The sequence below is a fragment of the Tetrao urogallus genome (genome assembly GCF_951394365.1).
Source record: "Tetrao urogallus genome assembly, chromosome: 4".
Taxonomy (NCBI): domain Eukaryota; kingdom Metazoa; phylum Chordata; class Aves; order Galliformes; family Phasianidae; genus Tetrao; species Tetrao urogallus.
The window spans coordinates 40,835,447-40,858,615 of NC_136817.1; the positions used below are offsets into that span (position 1 = coordinate 40,835,447).

A 23,169-nucleotide genomic window follows, 5' to 3' on the forward strand; every position below is an offset into this window, starting at 1 on the left:
TTTTTACTCCTCTTTCACTTCCAGTCAGAGAATGCAGTAGCCATGATTGTGGTTTGCTAAAAGATGCACACAATTCCCACCTCTGCAGTTTCTGACTGAGAGATCTGTATCTGCGTCATCTGGAAATGCATTGAAGCCCGCTATTTAATAGCCTTCAGAGCACAGGTGATGCCTCCTATGGAAATAAATAACCTCTCAAGTATTTCACCTAATACCTGATAGCAGAGGAAAGCAATGTTTTTATTGTTGCTGCTGAATTCTGTAGCAGCTGGCACAGAATTGGCCATGTTATGCACATAGGCCAGAAGGACAGCCCTGTCTCTGGGAAGGGCTCTCCATGCTGATCTTGGTGTTGTGCTCTTTCTGGAAGATAAATTTGTTGTCTTTATCAACAGTACTTGTCCATCAGAAACTACTGTGAAATGCTCCGTAAAGTTAGCCTTAAAATTATAATTCTACTAGGACTTAGTTGGAATCCAATCCTCCTTCTGCAGATTTTAGTCCTTTCTAAACGAAATGTGATGTGTCACCCATCCAAAAACAGCTGACATTAAAATGCAGAGTTGGCTGTGTGGAAGACACTTGGAAGCAACGTAGGGGTGAGAAATATATTATGACTATGCTTTAACATTAGATAAAAAAGTAAACTGAGTTTTCAAATAAACCCCTTACAGTCAAAACCAACAAATGATTCAGTAATGAAACAAAACTGATGGGATCATTTACGAAAATATAGTTGTGCTCCTGAGATCAGAAAAACCAACGTAGGACACAGAATGTGAGCACTCATGAAAGTAAACTTTGTGGGAAGACCTGCTGGGCTTTTCCTATGGTCCTAGTTTTCTGTGGATACCATTTTTGAAGAGATCAATAAGGTTTCCATGCCAGGTCAGAAAGTCACTGGAAAAGGTGGTGAAATTATTTAACAGCTCTCTTAATTAGGAAAATAGATTCTCTGCAACTTATACAAATAAGATATTCCACCTCGCAGTATAGAGGCGTAGAGTAGATGAAAACCATTCCTTTCTATGGGAGTAGAGAACTTCACATGATCATACTAGAATTTGTTTTTCTCAAAAATAGAGACTTAGGTTGCTTATGCTATCTTCCTTTTCCAGAATTGCAAATACTCATCAGTAGTGATTGGTACGTGTTAACAAACTGGAGAGGCACAAGTTTATCTGCAATTTCATTTAGAGAAACGAAGCCAAAGGGAAATGGGAAAAAATGCTTCTTGTTTACCAGCAGTGCATAGTCTTGCTCAGAGGTCCAGGTCACAGAGAGGTTCTGATACACTTGCTGAGCATCCCTGGGGACAAGCAAAGTGGAAAAGCAGACTGTTAGTGTCTCAGACTGTATGCTGCAGAGACTGTCAGACCAGAGGACTAAGTGAGCAGCTAACTTGTGGGGCTACCAAGAAACAGGATTTAGCTGTAGTGAGGACTTTTTAAAATACTAAGTTGGAAATGAATACAGCAGGAGGCATTATCCAGCATATTTTTAAATGCTTTAAGATTTTGATAATTTAAGGGAGGGAAACAGTTACAGGATTCTTTTCTCTAAATCCAAGCAGAAAATACTCATTGAGGATGTCCAGGCAGAAGATAAAATTCATGAGAATGGTCTAGGATATGTTTGTATATACAAAGTTCTTAAGATGAGAATGTGAAATAATAGCAGTAGATTTTGAAGGAGTGCGAATTTGCTTTTTCATGTAGGAAAGATAGTAGTGAAGAAGTGCAGCAAGAGATCAATTCAAATAGGAGAATGAAGTCTGAAGAAAGTGAAAACTATCAGGTAACAGAGGGCAAACTCAGAAGTGTAGCAGAGGCACTTAAAGGTCATTACAAGAAAACTTAGGTGCAAGATGAAATGCAGCTAGTAAGAATCACAAATAATATGAAATGTTTGGATAAGGCTATTTTTTAACAATTCATTGTCAAAATGGAAAGGCATATTGATTAGAGTTGCATAAGGGATTGTCCTTTTTCCTCTACTGTTCAGTATTCCATTAGCAATTTAGATAATGGGAAGATTTTTCAAATTCCTCCCAACTCCACAATCCAAAGAGGTGATTTATGGCTGGCCATACTCTTATCCAATTCCGTGAAGATTTGAAGTGTTCCAAGCTCACATTTACTTCCAGGTTTACTCGAGTCAGTAGTGAAGAAGAAAAATGCAACTGCAAACAGGCCCACATCCCCTTGGTTTTCATTAATAGTGATGTTTAGAGAAAATAGAGACTGCTACTTTAGGATGCCTGAAAGATCTAGGCATTCATGTACCCACATGTATAGCAGCAGGTCATTTTAAAAGCACTGCTCTACTTGCATCTGGGCTTTGCGTTCCCTTACAACCTCTCCAGCAAGCTCATATGGATTGTGACAGTTGCTACCACTGTCTGGCAACTTATGATAATGGCTTTCCAAAAGAAATAACTGAAGTAAATCCGTTCAGGCTTTGCATAAGAGGGACAGCTTTGGAGCTGTTCAAAAACTTGGCCTTTGTTCTGATGGTCTTTACCTCAACACAAGACTTAATCAAGACAGTTAAAATATGTAACTGAAAGAAAGCTAAATACTTTTTAATTTTAATCTTAGTACTTAAAATATCATTGGTCTGTCAGAGCACTTTTAAAATTCCTGTTGCATCTTGAAGTAAATTTTACTTTCCTGACTCTCACTTTTGTGCTTTTTAATGGTCCTTCATTAGCGGATCCGTACTTTTCCATAATACTGGTTTTTGTTAAAGCAAGCTCTTCCTCCTGATGTTTGCTTGACACTCTTAAGAAATCCTAGTGTACACCAAAGAGCTATTTTCAGTAGGACAGTCTCAAAAAACTTCAAAATTCAAGTCTGTATGCATATTGTATACCACACCCTAAATTCTACTGTAGGAACATCATGCTGGCTGAGCTATTACATTCAAAGTCTGTGACAAAGCATATATAACAGTCTGGTCCTGAAAGAAATGTGATCATCCAGGGTCCTGTGGAAGCATTTGCAAGTTCAGCTGTGGCATTACTCTGATTCAGCTGTGTAACTTCCCGTCCTGAAACAAGGAAGGACAGAAGGACACTCACTGCCTTTGGTCTTGCTGCCCCATTTGCAGTTGCACGGCGTTTCTGGGCACTGTGTTGCAGGAGGTTTCTGATTAATTCATACCTTATACATAATCATTATACATTAAGTCCTGTGAGTCTAGTTAAAGAATCTCCATTTATTCGTCTTCTCTGTATCTCCTTTAGGAAGTGTGATAAGTGTCTAAACTTCTGATTGTCATCCTGAATTCTCTAAGATTCAGCATTATCAGAGAAGCCACTAAGCTGGCCTTCAATCCTCCAAAACATTCAGATTTAAAATATACATATTAAGTATATCTATTCTGTTGGTTTTCTGTGAGTTACTAGGTTCCTTTCAGAGAAATATGTATGCTGAATAAGAAAACAAGGAAGTAGCAATTGTTTTCTCTACTTACCAGAGGTGGTCACCAAAATTAACGAGGTTTATTTTTATGGCTCCATTCTCTGTTTCCCTTTTGACCTCATTCTACTATATATATATAGTACATGATATATACATATATATATATATATATGTATATATATATATTAACAAAGATGAACACCTTGAAAGAATTTGTCTGAAACAGTCCTCTGCTGTAATAGTGGGAGAGATTACATCTAGAGCTCTGCTTGCTTGATTTCTCCTGCAAGGATCATCTGTGTCACACAAGAAGTACAGCAGAAGACCTGTTTTCTTCCCAGTTGAACAGTTACATTTAAGCACATACAGCTAACTTCAGGACACTTTGAGATATCCTGTTTCTGTGAAAGATAGGGGAACCAGCTAAATAACGGGGAAGCTCAAGTAGAATGGGCTCTCTATTTGGGCACAAAAGACAAAGATTAGTTTTGTATTGCTGGGAGCAGACATAACTTAGTGAACACCTAGGCACTATTCTCAGACGAGAGGAAAAAAAAAAGCAAGCAAGGGAGGCGTCTGATGCATTGTCTGATGGATGCATTTCTGCAGGACTGGCATTCATGAGATGTCTTTGTAACAGAGCAGCAGGGAAGAAGGCATTCTCGCTTCTCCAGAAATAATAGTTTCTTCATTTTTGTCCCCTTTCACACTTTGATATTAATAATGGAATCACAGAATGGTTTGGGTTGGAAGGAACCTTAAAAGATCATTTAGTTCCATACCCCCTGTTCTGGGCAGGGTTGCCAGCTACTAGATTGAGCTTCCCAAGACCCCATCCAGCCTGGCCTTGAACATCTCTAGGTTATTCATACTAATGGTATTAATTTCATAATAAACTTACGACTACACCATCCCAATGGCTGTAGCTGCCAGGCTAACAGAATACTGGGAACAAACTTCTTGAGAATCTGGCACAGGATTATGAGAATCAGTGTCTGCAGCATGTGGAAAGATATCACCAGTTATCTTTCTTGACTTCTCTGTCTCTTCATCTACTTGAAATTAATTTTGCAGACTGAGTAATGTATGGAGCTTACTGTCTCCATATACTCTTCTGGATTAATGTGTTCAAACCCACAGAGTTAGTATTTTGTGCATCAAAATTCCTGAATAATTACTGAGGTCTCAATTGTGCCTGCGCAGGATAGTTTTGTATTTTATACTCACAGGAACTGGGGTCCTGCTCATTTCTTTGAAAAGAAAAGTCATCTTTCAAGATTCCATTTTTTTCTGAAAATCAGCACTTAACAGGTGTGTTTTGTAAGTTTTAAGACAACAGAAATTCTGTGGTTGCCTTGTTAGTCTGCTCTTAGTGGCTATGGATGAGCCCAAGTTTCTACCTCTTCTACCTGAAGAACTACAGTGATAACATTTTAGAGAACCAATTGTTCCGACCTCTTGATCCGAATTTTGAATATAATAGCTTTCTAGAGGAAAAAGAAACAGTACTCTGCCTCATTTGGGCACTGAGGTGAAAATGCTAACGTGCTTTACAGTTCTGTTTCTGGTTTTTTAGTGCATATGTGGCTTTTGGTGCCAACCATTAGGATTCAGGAGCCGTTTGTAATGAGCTCTCCAGAGGTTTCTTGTACTTTGTGCACCCTCTAGCTATATAGTAAAGTCCTATAGACTTTCTGTTTTTCTGCTACTGATTTTTCTCATTACCGATGAGTGCTCTGGAGTTTGGAATAAAGTAGGGAAATGTCTGGATAACCCTGTGCAGTGCTGAGCAAAGATGATTTACCTTGAATCCTTCCTTGGATATCGCTTCATGGCAGTACCTTGTGTCCTTTACACACATTCCTTCTGTCCGTACTACTGCATTAGTTGTGAATGCATTATGTTTCGGTCTCCTATTTACAGTTAGCAAAACATTGAACATTTTTTGACAGAACCAAAAGAAAAAAATGTGGCTGTTCCTCTCAGAATAGTTGTTTCTTTGTTGACCTTTTATGGCTTTATTTAGGAATGATATCACCAAAAACAAAACAAAACAAAAAGCAAAACACAACAAAAAACTCTACTCTGTTTTGATTTGTAGATTAAAACAACAGATGATTTCTCCAGCCATGAGGAGGAAGAGGAATATGAGGATGCGTACATGCTTATGGGAGGCATGGAAGCTGAACCAGCCATAAGTAAGTCATAATGAGGCATCTTTCTCAGTAGCAAATCATGTGCTGCATTGGGTGAGATTATTGACAAACATAGGGACCAAATTATTTTAATACTTACAACTTCTATGTTATTTGTACTTCTGGAGAGGACAGATGTCCTAGGAGATGGGGAAATGCAAGCAAGGGATGACAAAATCATCACTCTGTGAGACAATCGCAGTGCAAACGGTGTTCCTGGTAATGTCTGCAAATTTCTGGTCTCTGCTTCACATCTAGAAAACAGCTGAATTCTCCAGGTTCTCAGAGAACCTTTATGTAAGAGAAGACACTGCTTACAGGTGTGGGCAACTCCTGTGTGGAGGCACAGGTAGTAGGCATTTTGCATCTTGATCTTCATGAACCTAAACACAGATTGATCATGAGTTTGTAGCTAATCTGTGTGATCATATATTTCCCTTGAAAAGTGCAGAGTTATTTATTTGCATTTACTGATGACAGTCTCTTGTAGTTAGATATATTTTTGCATTGTCATGGATTTATGAAACTAAACTTTATCTTGTTTTTGTCTTATCGGTTTGTTGGCAGTTGTATTTTTCCAACTGTCTCATATTCTATGTATAAATGCAATTTCTTATTTGCTGTGTTTAAGCCTGCTGTTTTGGCATGTCTAGGTAATATAATTGACACTAAAAATGTAGCTTAGAAATCTGTTAGCCCTGATATGTATCTACTGTCTCTATCATGTTTCCTCTGTATATAGGAGCATCTCAGGGTAGATGCAAGGAAAAAGAATGTAAATTGTAACAGCTGACCATGTTAGTCAGTCAACTATGTGCCCTAATCTCCCACTTTAACCAGTGGTGAAATAAAGGCCTTTCCAAGGGGTAACTCAGAATGGAAAGGGCTCTGTATTACCAGCTCTGTATTGACTGTAATTCTGCTGACAGACCTGTATAGTTCACTTTATGTCACTTAGATGGACTACCCAAATCTTGGTGCTGTACGTAGTGTTGAAAGTTCATCCTTTCACTGGATGAACCTGTGGTCCATAGCCCCCTGAAAACCTAGAAGCCCCACAGAATTTCCTCAGAAGTACAGCTGTGTCTCCAAGGGCAGTGCTATTTTCATTTTACAGAGATATAAATAAGCATCCAAAATCCATTGTAGAAAAACAAAGCCATAGCCCACAGAACTGTGTAACTTGTTTTCCTAAGCAGTGCACTGTGCTGCACTGAAAATCCAGTAATAAAAATTATGGAGGCATGGTAAGTGGATGTGATCTCATTCTGACAGTAACTCCAAAATAGTTTAGCATACTGTGTGCACAAAGATATTGTGTACCAGAGTAAGTTTTGTGTACCACAGCAAGATATAATAAAAACTTCCACTGTTGATTTGGTAAATATTTAAAAGCTGATCACTGGCAATATGTATTTGACAGTCTTTCTGCTGCATTAGTTCATAAAAGTTTTATTAGCCATTGTGTTGCTTCTGTGGGAATCCTTGAAATGGGAAATGTTTCAAGATAGCAAATGTTTAATGAAATAAAGCATTCTTTAACATTGTAAGTTGAGCAGAACCCAGGAGATCAACATGGAATTGGATCAAAATGTCAACAAGAAGCTGAGGTGGATAAGGAAGAAAAAGGTGGTGTAGAAGACAGTGCAGAAGAAACTGAGGAGGAAGATTCTTACACCTTTGTCAACAGTCCTGACAATTTGTATGCCAGCATACCTGACTGTGATTATGAAGAAAACAGCAGAGAATGCTTTTTCTCCAAAAAACCGCCCCCACCTCCTCCTCGAAATCTGCCTGGCACCCTGAGACAGGATGAGCCGCACCAATTGTCGCAAGGTATGAGCTTGGGAGGAAAGTAGTCACAGATACAAACGTGAGTGCAAACACATTAAGTGCTGCAGTAGAAATTGCATACGATCACTTCTAATAGTAGTAGTTAGGCAGTATGGCCCTAATTCTGCAGCACAAACATACCTGTGAAATTTGCTGCAACAAGGTCTTCATGACCAGGTAGGTCAGCTGGTACTGTGGTGTGGGCTGCTGGGTTCAGGTTTCAGCTTTTCCTCACTCTGCACATCTCAGAAAGGTGCCCAATAACATGAAATACTGGATTTACACAATAGAGTTCCGAGATAAAACACTGGACTTGTATTTTTTCTCAATTTTTTAAAAATATTTACATTAAAAATATTGAATGCTATCTTGACTGAATGAATTTCACAGAAATACAGAAATGAGAAAATGAAGTAATGCAGTACTTTACTTCATTTTAGCCAATGTTGTGATTAGAAACAAAACACTATATTGTGTTACAAACCAAAAGGAGAAGGAGAAATTGTGACTTTTAATGAAATGCCTTGATTCTCTTTCCTTTTTTTTTTTTTTTTTTTTTTTTTTTAATATTTCAGCCCAAAAGTAAAAATCTAACATGTTCAGCTGTGGGTTGATTCAAGTATGAGAAGCAGAAAATACTATTTGCATCTATTTCAGAAGGAGTGATTATCTTTTTTTTCTCTCATTGGGAAAAAATAAGCATGCAAAAGAATTCAAGCTTAAATAGAGTCTTTTAAAAATCATGTAGGAAAAAAACCTTGTCACAGACTCCACGTGTAAGTGTGCGCACAAACTCTGTTTTTAAATGTGGCTTAATCTAATAGAATCCTGAATTACCATAATGAAAGACTTCGATGTTCACGTAAGTACCCAGAGATAGCTTTTTAGCTTTATAGCCTGCTTGAGGTTGGTTTTTCTCCTGTTTTCTGCCATGAAGGAAAAAGCTGGTTTTATGCAGGAAGTTGCAGATTTCAAAACAAAGAGAAACAGAATAAAATTGCAACTGCAGATGCATTCTGCTTGCTGTGCAATACTCAACTGTAGCTATATATGTGCACAAATGAGGGGGCAAGTTTGACACACAGGATTTTTTTAGAGCAAGCTTGATATAAATGCCTATCTTGGGATAGCTCTCATGTGGCTACACCATTAAGTAGTGATGCATTGCTCTCTGCCAGATGCCAGTTTCTGTCTATATATCTGTATATGGATACTGGCAGAGAAAGCTTCTCTGCTGTGTAGTGTCCTATGCTGAGTCCTGTGCTGCTGATAAGGCCAGTGCAGCTAGAAACACATCCGTGTGACTCGTTCAGTTAAGACATGCTGTGAATTTTCCTGAAATGTTAGGCTTGGTTTCATTTCATTTCATTTTGGGATGTGACGATGGGGCTATCAGGCTCCTGCTAAAGTGGGATAATACTTACTTTTAAAGAAGAGCTCCAATGAGTCACTGCTGTGTATTTTTAGTCAGCTACTGCTGTGGAAGACCTAAAAGTTAAGTTCCTTCTTTTGAAGACTTTTTTTTGGCAGTGGCATGAGAGTGCCCACTGTGAGGGTTAAAGGAGAAAATCCTGCAGAGAAAGAAATAGAACTTTCATAATGGCTTGCAAACAAAATATTTTTCATATTAAATGTGGTATAATTTTTTTTTAATTTATCAGAACCAAAATACAATATGTATTAATAGTACAAGCTGTTTTTAAGGGATACATGTCATTTGTAAATGTGTCACACTTGTAGGCACTGTTAAGCTTCTCTGAAACCATAAACAGATAGAACAATTATTAAATAGAAGCCCAAGGATTTAAAATTATGGTAGTGAGCATAGCCTGGTTTAGCAGATACGTGTGTGTACAGTTTACTACGACAGTAGGAAAATATGGCTCACTGCACTAAGTTTGGTGTTTGCACAGAAAGAGTAGGTCAGCACAAGGAAAGGTGAAAACAACCATGGAATTGGCAGCTTCTATGACAGCTTCCTAATTCTTAACAGTCTGTGGGAGTTTTAAATACAAATAAATCCAAACAAACCCAGGTATGAGAAAACCTATCAATTCCTTTTAAAGCTGTAAAACGCCAAAGCTAAAGGGCAGCAAGTTCTGTTTAGATATACTCTTAAATGTAGGGAGAGACCCAGGGAGATCACTTGGGTATGGAGTGTTGAACAGTCTTAGCATAAATTATAAGAGATCACACATTGCATTTATCCTTTAGAGAGCTTTTTAATTTTTCTTTTAACCTTTCCCTATAGTACCTCTCCAGAAAATCCTCAAAAATAAATGGGACAGTGAAAATGTTGGAAAGACAAAACCCAGTGTTTTTCAGAAATGTTTCCATTCTTAAGGTACTGTTGCAGCAGCAAACAGTGATTTCCCCAAATGCCAAAGATCCACGGGGACTCCTTTCTTAGCTTCATCAGTAAGTAAGGTATTCCTATGACTCTTGTGGGAGCAACTGGGGCATGCAGCATTGCTCTTAAGTAAGATTTATTTTGGAGCTAATGAATTAGCATCTAATTTCGATATTCTGATGTGAAATCATGAGAAGGCCCTGGAGCTGATATTATTCCTTTCAGATATCCTTTCTACTGACTTAGACGATGAAGCCGGTGAAAATTGGAATACCTTAGTTTAAAAGTGAAATTAGGACTATAAGTTACATTAGGAAAATCTTAAGTCTTAATATCCTTTCTTTATTATCAATGTAACATAATTTTTCACTTTTTCAGAGAGGAATTCTGTGGAGGAGAGAAGTGAAACAGAACATGGACTGAACACAGCATGCTACAGAGAAGACCACGATACCAGTGAGGAAGATGATGAAGAGGACCACCCATATACTTTTGTAGAATATGATGAATATCTGTATGATTTGATACTGGATGAGGAAGATGAGGAGAGAAGGAAAGAACGCAAATCATTTATCATGAACAGGCCGCCCGTTCCTGCCCCTCGTCCCGAGCATTCAGGAGTCAGAAATGAGAACACTCCATACATAGTACAAGGTTTGTGCTTGCTTCTGTGTATTTGCTGATAGAATGTGGACATCTGCTCTGTTTTATGAATACTATATTTTTTTAAAAGACTAAGATCTTTGTTCAGCTATTTTCAAACCAGCAAATCATTTGCTTCAGTCTACCTATTCGCACCTTTCAAATGAGCTGAGAACATGTCTGACTAATGATACTTTCCAATTTGCATCCAAGACAACATCACTTTTTTGGTTTAATTTTACAAAAAAATATGACAAAATGATGGAAGATTAAGAATCACTGGGCTAGATGTGAGTGTGTCTGTTTTAACAGTATAATACAGAATGTACTATTTGAGTAGCTTTTCCTTTCAGTTTCTTTATCAAATTGTTTTGCCTTGATTCTGAGAGTTGTTAACTGCATTCTGTTTTCCTGATGTGAATAGTAGAGAGAAATGCCAATGTGAGGACTCCTTTGTAATTCCCTTCTTGCAGTGCTAGAAATTACCATGTGAGGAAGGATTGTGCCCTTTTACCATCTCTGAGAAAAATGGTGGAACTTCTTGGAAACACAATGCTATCTTTTAGCCCAATTCAGATTGAAGCCAACTTTCAAAGTAACAGAAGTTCATGTGAACTTTCAGGGATCTCAGTATAAGCCCCAAGATACATGAATCTTCTCTCTAAAGGAATCTTCCAGTTGTGTAAGAACATGCATAAGAATAAATGATAGCAAAAAACGGGTTTGAGAAGGAAACCAGAAGCTTCCTTACACTATCCAGTGCATTAAGGCAGGACTACTACTACGCAAAATCTTCCTATCACAGACAGAAGCACCTCCTTTGTCATTCCTATTTCAGTCAAAGATCTGTTTTATTCTTCCTAGCTAGCTTCAGGCTGTATAACTTCAGGAGAGGGCTGGAATGTGTGGGCATGTCTTCATCATTTAGTAGTTCTTTCTACAGCAGGTTTGGGAGGCAGAAGGATGAATCATTACAGTACCATGCAAGATGTGTACAGGGAGTCTGTTAAATTACAAAAATCTTGAAATACCTGCCTTTACTGGGATGGTTAGAGCAGTGTTTCAGATCCTGGTCTTCCATCATAAACATTCCAGTGACTTGAAAACCCTTACTTGGTTGTTGCACTAAGGTGCCTTATTTGGAAGGTTGCTTTTACTGTCTTCTATTGCACTGAAGGGTTTCTGCTTTGTCTACCCAAACTGTTCACTAAGGAGGAGACTTTCAGCACAACTGCTTTGATGGGCCTATGGTGCATATATACCATATATGTGAACCTGGCTTTTATAAGCAAGTAGTGGGAGACAAATTATTGTTCTGTGAAATCAGCTTCTGTTTCAAGTTCATTTATCTGCACCATAAATGAGAAAATCAAAAGCACTTCACGTGTCCACTTAGGCCCCTGCTTCCCTTGGCAGTCACACTGCTTCCAGCTTGGGGGTTTCTCACTCTCCTATTTTGTGCAGGCATTTCTGAGACAGTGAAATGTTAGGCAGAAGTGACAGAAATTCAGCTGGAAGATTTCTCTTGCTATTTGTTTGTCCTTTCCAGCAACTGTTAAAGTTATTCATCCAGTCTAGCAGTATCCCTATCTCTAGTTTAATATATTAAAAATGCTATAATCAGAACTGAAAAGACTGTTTCAGCAGTAAGAACCAGAACATTTTATTCAAATCCATCCCTAAAATCTGCATGTGTTTGCATCCGTTGCTTTATAATTTAATCTAACTGATGTAAAATAAAGCTGCTGTGGCTAGTACATTTTTCATCTCTCAAACAAACAGATGATGGTTTCAGGTTTTGTTTCCATATATTATGTTAAAAAGAGCGTTACCGAAGATGCAAAGTCAAATAATGAAAAAGTTATAAGTTAAGGTCATTTAGTAGTTTTACTTCTTTCTCCCTGCCACAAACATTAGGATACAATCCTTAAATATGTAATATTTATATGCATGCTGCTGTTTGTCCCGGGCGTTTTGTTTCATCGGGTATTTAAAGTGGACAAGCATAAGATGCAAAACTCTTCCATTCTCATTTTTGATTAAAATGCGATTCCTGCCTGCCCTAGCTGCAGCGTTATTCCATATCCACTGAGCTTTTAGACACCCAGTACGAAGCAACTGGAATGCCGTGGATAAACACTGTCCTGCAGCCCTTTACTCATTCAGAGCGGAGATCCCATTGTTTTCAGTGGCTGTTGTGAGTGGTCAGAACTTCACATTCATTAGTATATCTAATCCTGAGTCAGCAGCCTGATATCAGAGACTTGTGAGCCTGTGCCAGTTTCAGTGACTTATATGAGTTATGCTGGGGCTTTGGTGGAGAGAGAAGTTCCACAGAGCAGCTTTTAGTTACCCAGGCATCCTTCCCCAGTCTGTATTCCATGCCCATTCACTAAATACCTTTTAAATTCTAAAACAGATAATATTTCTGTAAGAAACAGGTCTTCACTACACAGTTTTGGTTGATCTTCAGAACTGCCTTCTGATATTCAGTAAGATGCAGGTTCTCTGGGAAAAACAGGGATAGAGAATGGTTCACAGAAGGGCTCTACTAAGGCTGTACAGTCACCTGTAGTTTGATCCTCACGTGCTCTGAGAGTTTGCAGAACAAACAGGCTTTGAGCTCTGACTGAACTCTGGACTGTTGTGCTAATAGTCTGCAGAGCTGCAAGGGAAGGATTTCTTTCTGTCTTTGTTGCATCCACAGAGGGGATGGAAAACTATGAGGTTGTTTATTGACAAAAAAAGTAGTGTAAGCATTGCATAACAAAAATGAATTGTGTTTTGGGGCTTCTGTTTTAATTTAGTTTTTCTGTCAGTCAGAACAAAGCAAGTGGCTGAATTCCCATGACAGCTTTCAGAACACGCTGAAGTCCATGAAGTTATGAAAGAGCATCTTCTGCTTTAAGCAAAAGCGGCACTGTTTCTATGAGAATAGCAACAAAGAGAGCTAGCAAATAGCCCTCTTTATAATTAGAAGTAGCTTCCAAATACATGGTGTCACAAGCTTGCACTAGGCAAAAACCATGCTCTGCGTAGATTACCACTTGGTGCTGTTGATTAATGGAGAGCAGAGCTTTGCAAGCCTTTTTTAATAGTCACTTTCAAAGTAGGATCTACACTTTAAAACCTAGGCAGTATATACAAGTAGGCTAACTGAGCTACTGGAATTTTACTTTTCATTTGGGAAAATGGGAGTTTATCAGCCTTGACTCACTGCTGATGCTGTGCAAGGCAGAGGCTGACAACAGCCCATGCAGTTGTGGTGAGAGGCTGATGCTGGAACTGTAACTCAGACCACGTGCATTGGCCTGCAAGTACTGGGGCAATGTGACAGTGTGGTGTTCCCATGAGTGCCCTTGACGTTGCTTAGTCTTTATCCTGATGAAATGACTGTTGTGTACTGTCAGAAGTGTCCTAAGAGTGTCTGACAGTGTGTTTAGAACACATCAGTTTCTGTACCAGGGCAGATGTAGTCACAGGTTTTCCCACACTGGCACAGCTAGGCTTTCCCCTTCTGATGGTCTGAGGTCATTCAGACACCACTGCCACTGTGATGGGGCAACTTCCGGTATTAAGCCACCTCTGCCTCCTTGCACAGCACACTCCTTCTACACAGTGCCTGGACGAGGCTAGGCCAGACTGACAGGGCTGCTGCGCTTCTGTTCAGTGCTCAGCTGCATTCCTTGGAAAAATAAAAAAGGCCATACTGCTTACAGTATCTCATTTCCTTCGCTGATTTGATGTTATGAATCACCAGAATTTTTGTCTTAATCTTGAAAACGAAATATTTTGTATAGCTTTAGGAACGGCCCTTAATCATCTCTGAGCACTGCATCTCCAGGGCTCACCCTGAGCAATGCTCTGTGTGTAAGCAAACAAAACTGGCTAAAGGAAAATGAGATCTAAAAAGGTGTGAACAAACATCTGCATAGTTCTCATCTCCTGAATAAAAAGCATCATCCTACTTTATTCTTTCCGTGCTATTCCCTGTGTATTTGTCATCCCTCACTGTGCTACATTTAATTTACAATCTAATCCACACCAACAAAAGAATTTGTGAGCTTTATTTGCCTTGGTATATGCACGCTCAGTTGAACTGTTCAAATATTGTGGCAGGGAGGATGGAGTAGGCAACGATAGGAGTCTCCCACTGCAGCACATCCCAGCTAGCCTGCTAACTGACTCCAGTTTGCAGCCGAGTTAGATGTGTTAATAAGTGCAACCCTAGTGTATTAATTAATTTGCCTCGCGTTTCTATAAAGATTTGGTTTCCCCTGGATTTTAATTTTGAATGTCTCCTAAACAAAACAGGGCAGTAGATAATTTTGTTTGGAACACCAGCTCAACTAAGCTGATGAATAACTGCATCATTAATTTCCCTAAGCAAACTGAATTCAAATTAATGGTGGTTAGTGGTTGTTTTGCTGTCTCTTCTTTGCGTTTGCTCTGCCAAAAGTGTTGAGTAAGTAGCATCAGGGTGATGGTATGATTAGCTCGCACATTCTGGAGGATCAGTTAATCAGTCAAGCTTTACTTGAATCAGCAGTATAAGGTGCAAAACTGCTGTGTGTTTTTTCAGAATTAATGTGGCTTCGTAGTGTAGACAGGTAAAGTAAAATCTAGATGACAAACCATATCCGTGCCTCTTACCAATACAAGCTGTCTGCTTTCATGATGTAACTTCTTCCACATTTTGATTATTATATCACTTCTTATTGGCCCATCATCAAGCAATTTTTGAAATGTCATTGTGCAACTATAATTCCTTACCATCCCAGCTTTGTGTTGGAATCTCACTTCATTCTAAAAATCAAATTCATGTTCTCTTTATCAACCTATGGGTATAGTAAAAAACCTGCATCCTCTCTTTCTAGGCACTTTCTACTCATCACAGTTCTTGTTAAGTTCTCTATCATTCTGTAGCAAGCAGAGTATTTTATGAAACAAGAGACTTAGATTTTAAATATTTCAGTTTTCTACTTAGGGCATACAAAGAACTTCATCTGTGTTGTGTAGCAACCAAAGGGAGGGATATTTAGTTCATAGTATTTGACCTGTTCAGGTACTTCAGCCAGGCACAATGTGATTATGAATTGAAAAGGACTGTCTTTATGATCTTACAGATATTGTTGAAGATTCATGTTATATAGAGGCACTGCTGTTTTTCAGTTGGATTATCTATGGCAGAGAGGATCTGAAAATATTTTTCAGTTGAACAACCGTAGCATTCTGACACCTAAAAAATGCTATATTGATAATATTGTTTTACTGTAGGAATATTCACTGTATTTTGCACAAGAACAGAACGAATCTCTGTACAAAGTAACCTGTTTATTTCATTCTGCTGAGTTTTAGCAGTAATTAAAATGTGAGAATGAAAGAGTGAATCACTTGAGTCTTCCCTAACCCTGTGGCAGTCATGCAGCAGTGTGTGTTCATCTTTCCAGGCATTCCAGAAGCAGGAATAATTTGTTTTCATTTACTTCACCCACACTGAGTACTTGCTGCCAACTAAAATAATTTCAACAAGATGCAGCAAGTAAAGTGGTTTTAACAGTTTTAGTTGGAAAAACTAGAAGAGTAATTCCATTTCTGATTACTCCAAGACTGCAAAACTCAGCAGAAATTTCATAGCCTATCAATTAAAGTACTTACCAATCAGGGACATTGTGGAGTGCATCCCTCCTCCTCCTTACTCAGTGAAATCCTGGCTGCCTGCATTACCTCAGCGTTGAGGTACTTCCACTTCCTCTCTTCAAAGAAGTCACTATTTTAAGTAACGCGGCGGCCACCTTTAGGAGGATTCTTTGGGAATCACAGAGAAGAGTACTACAAATGTTAAAATATATCAGTATTAGGCTGAGGTTAGATATGCAACATCGACAGATTGGACTGCCTGGGTAGTTCTTTTACCCTATCCATTTAACCTGTCCGATAACATTTTCAGGAACACCAAGTCCCCAGCTGTTTTCATTCATCATCTCCTCCTGTACTGGCATACTCAGGAGTACTGCTGTGTAGAAAACACCCTCTCAGGAGCTGTTTCTTTTTCACCTCTCCATATGGCATGTGCAGAGTTTAAAAGTCACCGTGCCCTTCATGCTCCATTTCACAAATTTCCTAAGAGAAACTGCTGCATCATATGCGGCTGCCTGAGCAGGCAGACAAGGAGCAAACTTAGGATGCTGGGTTTCCCTGGTCTGTGTGAGCAAGGAGCCCAGCCCACAGGGTGCCATGCACAGCATGCTGCTTGTGCACAGCTCTGTTGTACCTGGCCTTGGTTCCAAAGCAAAGATTTGTTTCACTGAAATGGCCACGTTCTGCTTTGTAGCAATGTCAGTAAGATGACTTCTCTGCAAAGTACTGTTTTAGATTATCAAGGGGATTTCGCTAAAATCAGAACTGAGAACTAATGGGAATTAAGAGGGAAATGCATCTCCGACAGTAGTTAAGTTAGAAGCCATCTGGAGTTTACGTCTGCTGCCTGCAAAAGTTCACAGTGTTTCAGGGCACACCCAGGCTGGCTGTACTCTAGGCGCCTCACAACAATGAGCAATGGGCAAGAATTCGGGAAAAAGCAGTCAAGATTTGCTGTTCTTGGAGCTTGTATTAGCTAGAGAAAAATATGCCTACATTCTGACTTAAGTATTGTCGTTATTCTTAGCTGGTACTATGGGTTTTCCTGCCTTAGCTTTCCCCCAAAGTAAGATACAGACTATAGCTATAGTTGGTACCATGTGAAGAACTCTGAGACTGAGGTGTGTTAGTGTTTTTTTCTAAACAAATAATGTCAATATAACAAGTCTTATTTTATTCAAAGCTCTTTTCATGATATCTATAGTATCAGTAATCCTACCATTCTGTGCAACAGAGCAATTTTTCAAGTAATTTGTATTAGACTGACAAGTGGGTTGAGAAATACTTTTAGCCTTGAATAAGATGTATTTCAGCCTACTTCCGTGAGCCTCTGTCCTTCTTCCTTCAGAATTCATGTCTTTTATTATCATTTTTGACTAACTTCCTTATGTTCTTAACTTTGCAGTGTTTCAGAAAAAAGCCACTCAAATGCCCAGCGACTATGACAAGATGTACTGCGATGCCAGGAAGCACGGTACAGAATTCAATTTAGCTCTTTAACTTCTTTGGTGTTTTTCAGCAGAACTAGTGGAGAATTGCTGTGACTTGATTTTGACTGACTTAGCATCTGTTTTCCTGCATGTGATTTATATCCTTAATGCTATCGCAGCATGAAGATATCAGATTAAAGAAAGGAAAATAAAAGTTACAGTCCTTTGGGAAAGATTTGTAGAGCCAGAGTTACTTTATGCCTTTCTGTTTGCTTTCTCCATTGTGATTAAAACCAAGTAAAGGAAAGACTGGAGGGCTCAGCTGTGCTCACTTAATTCCAGCCGTGGAAAGGCAGCAGTGAGTGGAGCCTAAGTTCTCTCCTGGGTGCCCCAAGATCTGTGTAAAATGAATTACTGGTGGCATTCCAGTTGTTATTTGAGTTGTAGCACATCAAAATGTTGCTACCAAATTCCTTTTATGGTACCCTAAAGTAAGTAACAACGTTACATACAAAATGAATGAATGCTGAGTGAATATTTTTCTTATCTGTTCTTCTAACAAATAGATCAGGATTAAAGCATATAGAGCAGCATGCGACAGCCTGTTTTGTTCTGTGACAGGGAGACTAGAGTCCCCAGTGCTACTGGCATGAACGCTAAACCACTGAGGAAAAGAACACTGTACCTTTTACATCTTACTGTGTGTGTGGTCTGATCTCTGAATGTTCATTTCAGATGCAAGTCATTAGGGTTATTATTCTGTCAAAATAGAAACAGCAGAGATGAAAAATAAAAAATAGAGATTCCTGCCAAACTAGCATGGCAAGTGATCAAAAGGTGAGAAAACAGTAGCTGTTTTCTTCACTTTCTGACCATGGTCCTTCCTCACCTAAAGATATAAGTGCATATCACAGTAGAAAAACTGACCTAATTAATAATAATGGTTTAAATTCTTAATGTGACTGTATTCTCTGTGCAGTTTGAAACAGGTGCTTCATGGTCCCTTAGCAACATCCTCATACAGAGATAGACTCCAGCCACCTCAGTATCAATATCCTGGATATAGCCATGCTGCTACACCTCCTTGGACCAAGTCGTGAATTTGATAGCATACATCTCCCTGACATTTCCCTTCTGTTGTGCACCTGCACTGTAATCTGTTGGAGGATTAGAGATTCTGACATCTTCTCATCACTCAGTGTATCTGATAATTACAACTGGGGAGAAAAAGAATCATGTAAAATTTCATGATGCTTTCTGACCACATTTCAACCCCAGCTTTTGAGAAACGCAGTGTTTGAAGCTGGAGAAGGAGTAGGGGGGGAAATATTGTGGAAATGTTGTGTCTTAACATGTCAATAATTTCCTTTAAAATGTCTGTACTATAGCTTTAGCACTAGAAGGAAATTACTGTGTGAGCTGTCACTAATGGTGAGTCTGTGAATACAGGCTATAGTAATGATTGAAATGCTTAAGAAAGATCTTGCTCTGCTGCTGAAGACTAATGGTAGATACTTCATTGATTCACTGTATTTCTCTCATTTGGAAAAAACAAAAAAGAAAAAAGAAAAAAAAAAAGGGAATGAGAGAAAGAAAGAAATAAAGGAGTGGGGAAAGGGAAAGCCATCCTAAGGATTGTGAGTTTAACTAATGGCAAATGGCAAAATCATACTACATGCCTTGGAAAAAAGTACTCAGATCATAGAAGAATTAAATGAGGTACTAATGTTTATCTCTACGTTTTTTGCAGCATGCAGAAAACACACTGACATGGCAGCTGTGAAACACAACATCCCTGCTGAATGTGGAGATCTTATCCGTGTCCAGAAACAACTGAAAAAGGGGGCAGTTTATGTGGACGAATCCCTTGACAGATGTAAACAGTGGCAGAATGAAAAACAGAGACTGCAGCCCACTCCACAGGTACGAGTCTGAATATTTATGTTTCTTGATGGAATCTTGGTCAGAAGTTCGGAAAACGAACTCTTGTGCTTTGGCTCATATATATGAGATCAAAAATTAGAGCTGTGATTTATCTTGTCATGATTTATATGCCCATCAGCTCCCAAGGAACTTGCTGCTTGTAGATACCTGTTTCCACTGGTGCTTATTGGAGATGCTTCCTGAATTTATTGTGGTTGAATTTCGGTGCTGCTGCATTTGGTTAAAATCCCAAGTTAAATATGTTGATCTCCTAAGATTTTATTTTACATTGTTAAGTGAGGCATAGGTACATGCATCTTTTATGAAACCACCATCTTTCTGTAGCTGAACAAAATAAATGTGCTTTTGAGCACTGCCAGCTAACAAAAATATGACTACTTCGAATATACACTGTTAATATATATTGACTGCATCAGGCTTTATGCCTGTCTGAAAGTGTTGATTCTACCTAGAAATTCACAATTCTCAGAAAAGCTCTTCAGCTCCTTTATATTCAATGAATGGAGTAAAATGAAGTGCACAAAAACAAGATTTACAAAAGCCCACACAGTGAGTCACTGAAAAAATTGCATCAGAGCAAGATGATAGGCTGAGGAGAAAGGCACAGTGAAGAAGTTTGTTAATCACTTCCAACAAGATAGCTGGAAGAAGAGGTTATGCCCTCATTTTATATGAGGTCATACATTAACAAAAATAGTTTATTGTTGCCTTTTGAATAAATGTAGTAGAAAGAGGAATACTAAGGCTGCTGCTCTACGGAGTGGGAGAGCTATCAGATACTGCTAATAAGGAGAGATTAAATGCCCTTTTGTTTGTATTTACTGAAAAAAATCAGAGGAGCTTTTGTCATCACAATGGAACACTTATTAACAAAAGCATGAGGCCTTAGAACAGTTTAGGTGTACAGCACCCAGACTACACACCAGCTGTATGAGCTGTTCTCAGCAGTGCTGGGGGGTCCCTCCCTGAATGTCACTGCAGCAAAGCAGCCAGACGGGAACAGCAGAGCTGCTCCATCAGCTGGGGAGTTACACAGGGAGGAGGTGGACTCAAATGTGTGCAGAAGATAACAGCATACAGCATAGGTCTTTTTTGTTGTTGTTAATATGAAGGTGCTTTTATTTGAAGGAAGATTTACTTGACCTGATTTCACTGCTTAAGGAAAAGGGTTGCTTATACCCTTCATCGTATATATGAATTTTGTTTTGTGCCATACAAGTCTTTCACTGTTAACCTGCAAACAGAATGAATTAGCTTCATGCTATCACTGAACTTGAGTGGTCTTCCCTGGGATTTTGAGGAGGGGGAAAAAAAAAAAAAAATCAGTTGTCTAATGTTAAAAATTAAAGCTCAAGACTCTGTAATTTAACTCCAGAATCTTGCTGATGGAAAACAAACACCACAGGACTCAGGGCAGTGTTCAGAATGCTAGAGTACAGCTTTATAGAGTTATTTATTATTTCTAGAGCAAACTTCTATTATTGATTCTTAATTCATGTTTTTTTTTTTATTTAAAGGATAAAGTGTGCCACCTTAGGGCCACCAGTACAGGGAAGAGACTAGAAAAGGAAAATCCGAATGGTAAGTTACACTTTCTTTTGGCTTTCAAAACACCAAAGACTTGTAATGTTAATAAGTACACTGCTAAGGTTGGATGCAAAGCATTGGCTTCATACTGAGCATAGTCTGCATCTTTTTACATCTAAGTGGGTGTAGTGTAGCCAGGACTTACATGGGGTTGAGATTGCAACCCAAGAATAAGCTCAGTGAGAGTTAATGAGGGAGAAAATTGAGGAGGTCATCGCAGCTCAGCTTTTCTGTTGTCATTATTTCCTACTGCTTTGTCAGATTAGATTAGATGATTCCTTTATGACAATTTACTTGATGACTTGGGTATTTTACTTGTAAATCAGCTACCAGTTTGCACTTGCAAATTCTTGATGAGCTTTCTATTGCCACAGTAGTTCAGAATTGTGATTCAATAATCAAAAGCTATACCATTAGTCATTTAAAATGCTTTTTACCTTTGTGATTCAATGGTCGTTGCAGCTGAATAAATCACCTGTACTTCCTGCAAATTATTTTGTTGTTATGAAAAGATTGTTTTGGGTGTTACTGGCTTTAGGTCTATGATTTCTCTAAACTTCAGTATATACAAGTTCTTGGAGAAAAAATGTAGTGGATTCTTTTTACGCTGGATCTAGTAGTACAATCTTTGCATTTAAATTAATCACAAAAGATATTTCTTTTTAGTACAAGAGAGGAAAAATAATCCACAGTACTGCTTTGATGTATTCTATTACACAGTGTTATATCTACATAGACTGGATAGGTGAGATGCTGTAAATAAGCGAAATTTTTTACTGGCCCTGTGGCAGAGTTGCAGTTCAGACCATTTCAGCTTGGTAGGGGTGCAGCAGCCTGCAAACGAGTGGGCTGAGTCCTTTCAGCCTTCATATGGTGCTCAGAGCTAAAATCTATTCTCTGCAGACAAGGCAAAGCTCACTGTGACATGAGATCGAATGTTGGAAAGCACATGGCTGTAGGCTTTTCTTTTAAGGCCGCACCAGTCTGGTCGGTGTTGCTGTCCTCTCTCCAGCATTCAGCTAGTTAGTAAAACATGCAGGCAGAAATGTAGTAGCAACACCAGAATTTAAAATTTACTGTAACAATGAGGCTTGTATTACCCAGTAACTCTGCTAATGATCACTATGTCCCCTCCTGATCTTAACCTCCTTGCCATCTGTTATGCTATTTTATATTCTGTGATGAATATAAAGCAGAAATACAATGGGAAGAATCATTATGTAGGCCCTGGTTCTGTCCAGCAGTACACTATCAGAGATTTAAATCCTTGAAAGTAAGAATTTTTACCAGATGAAACTCCATCTATAGCTGGAGTGTATTAATGATGAGTAAAGAAAGGTGTCAGAAAAAGTATCATCTAAATCCAGATATGAATTGCCTGAATCAAAGATAATTACATTCTTTTCTCTTTAATAGTTCTAAGGAAAGTGGAACAGAGAACATTCACTTGTGAAACTTTTTGTACCATATGCCATTGAATAAGACAGTGCTATGATGTTAGCAGTTTTCAGCTTTGTTTAACCGACTCTGGTTTTCACACCTGCATATAGACTCTCCAGCTGTACCTTGAAAATCATGGGCTTTTGCTGCCATGTTTGAAATCAGGATTTGGATATCCATTTTCATAGGCTGTTTTTGAAGACTTGATTTGGAATTTAAACAGAGCATATCAAGAACCTGTTAGAAAGGGAATTTGATTTTTAATGAGAAGGAAATATACGCTATAAATAAGTGAGGAACATGATTTTTAGTTTCTTGATAAGTTTGATCTTATTCCACTGTAATGAAAGTTATTAATGAGAACAGCAGTAAGTTCAATCTTCCATTATAGCATTTGATGATATCTTGAAGTCCATGTCTCAGTTTGCAACAGTTTAATATAGGATCTAATAACAAGTACATTCAAAAAAAATGCATTTGAAACAAAAAGGAAGTGACTCAAAGTCACACTTTGAGTGCTATTTCTACAAAAAAAAAAAAAAACCAAACTATTTTAAGGACAACAAAATAAGCACTAAGCATGTAGAATGTTCATTTCTGGAAAAGTACAGACACTAATTAATCTCATTACCATATACTACATATACGGTCTTGCCACAGGCATTTAATATCTTTTTTTTTTT

At 38.5% G+C, this 23,169-nt stretch overlaps 1 protein-coding gene across 1 annotated transcript in view; it reads left to right on the forward strand.

Annotated features, from left to right (window-relative positions):
• The window catches only part of BANK1 (B cell scaffold protein with ankyrin repeats 1), a gene marked incomplete at both ends in the record, with an annotated part of 129,443 nt that overhangs the window by 92,869 nt on the left and 13,405 nt on the right, over positions 1-23,169 (forward strand). Inside the window, 6 exons of the mRNA XM_079534123.1 lie at positions 5,527-5,623; positions 7,172-7,456; positions 10,182-10,457; positions 17,491-17,559; positions 19,266-19,438; positions 20,977-21,040. Coding sequence (XP_079390249.1) covers positions 5,527-5,623; positions 7,172-7,456; positions 10,182-10,457; positions 17,491-17,559; positions 19,266-19,438; positions 20,977-21,040 — 964 coding nt within the window. The remainder of the gene's footprint in view (positions 1-5,526; positions 5,624-7,171; positions 7,457-10,181; positions 10,458-17,490; positions 17,560-19,265; positions 19,439-20,976; positions 21,041-23,169) is intronic.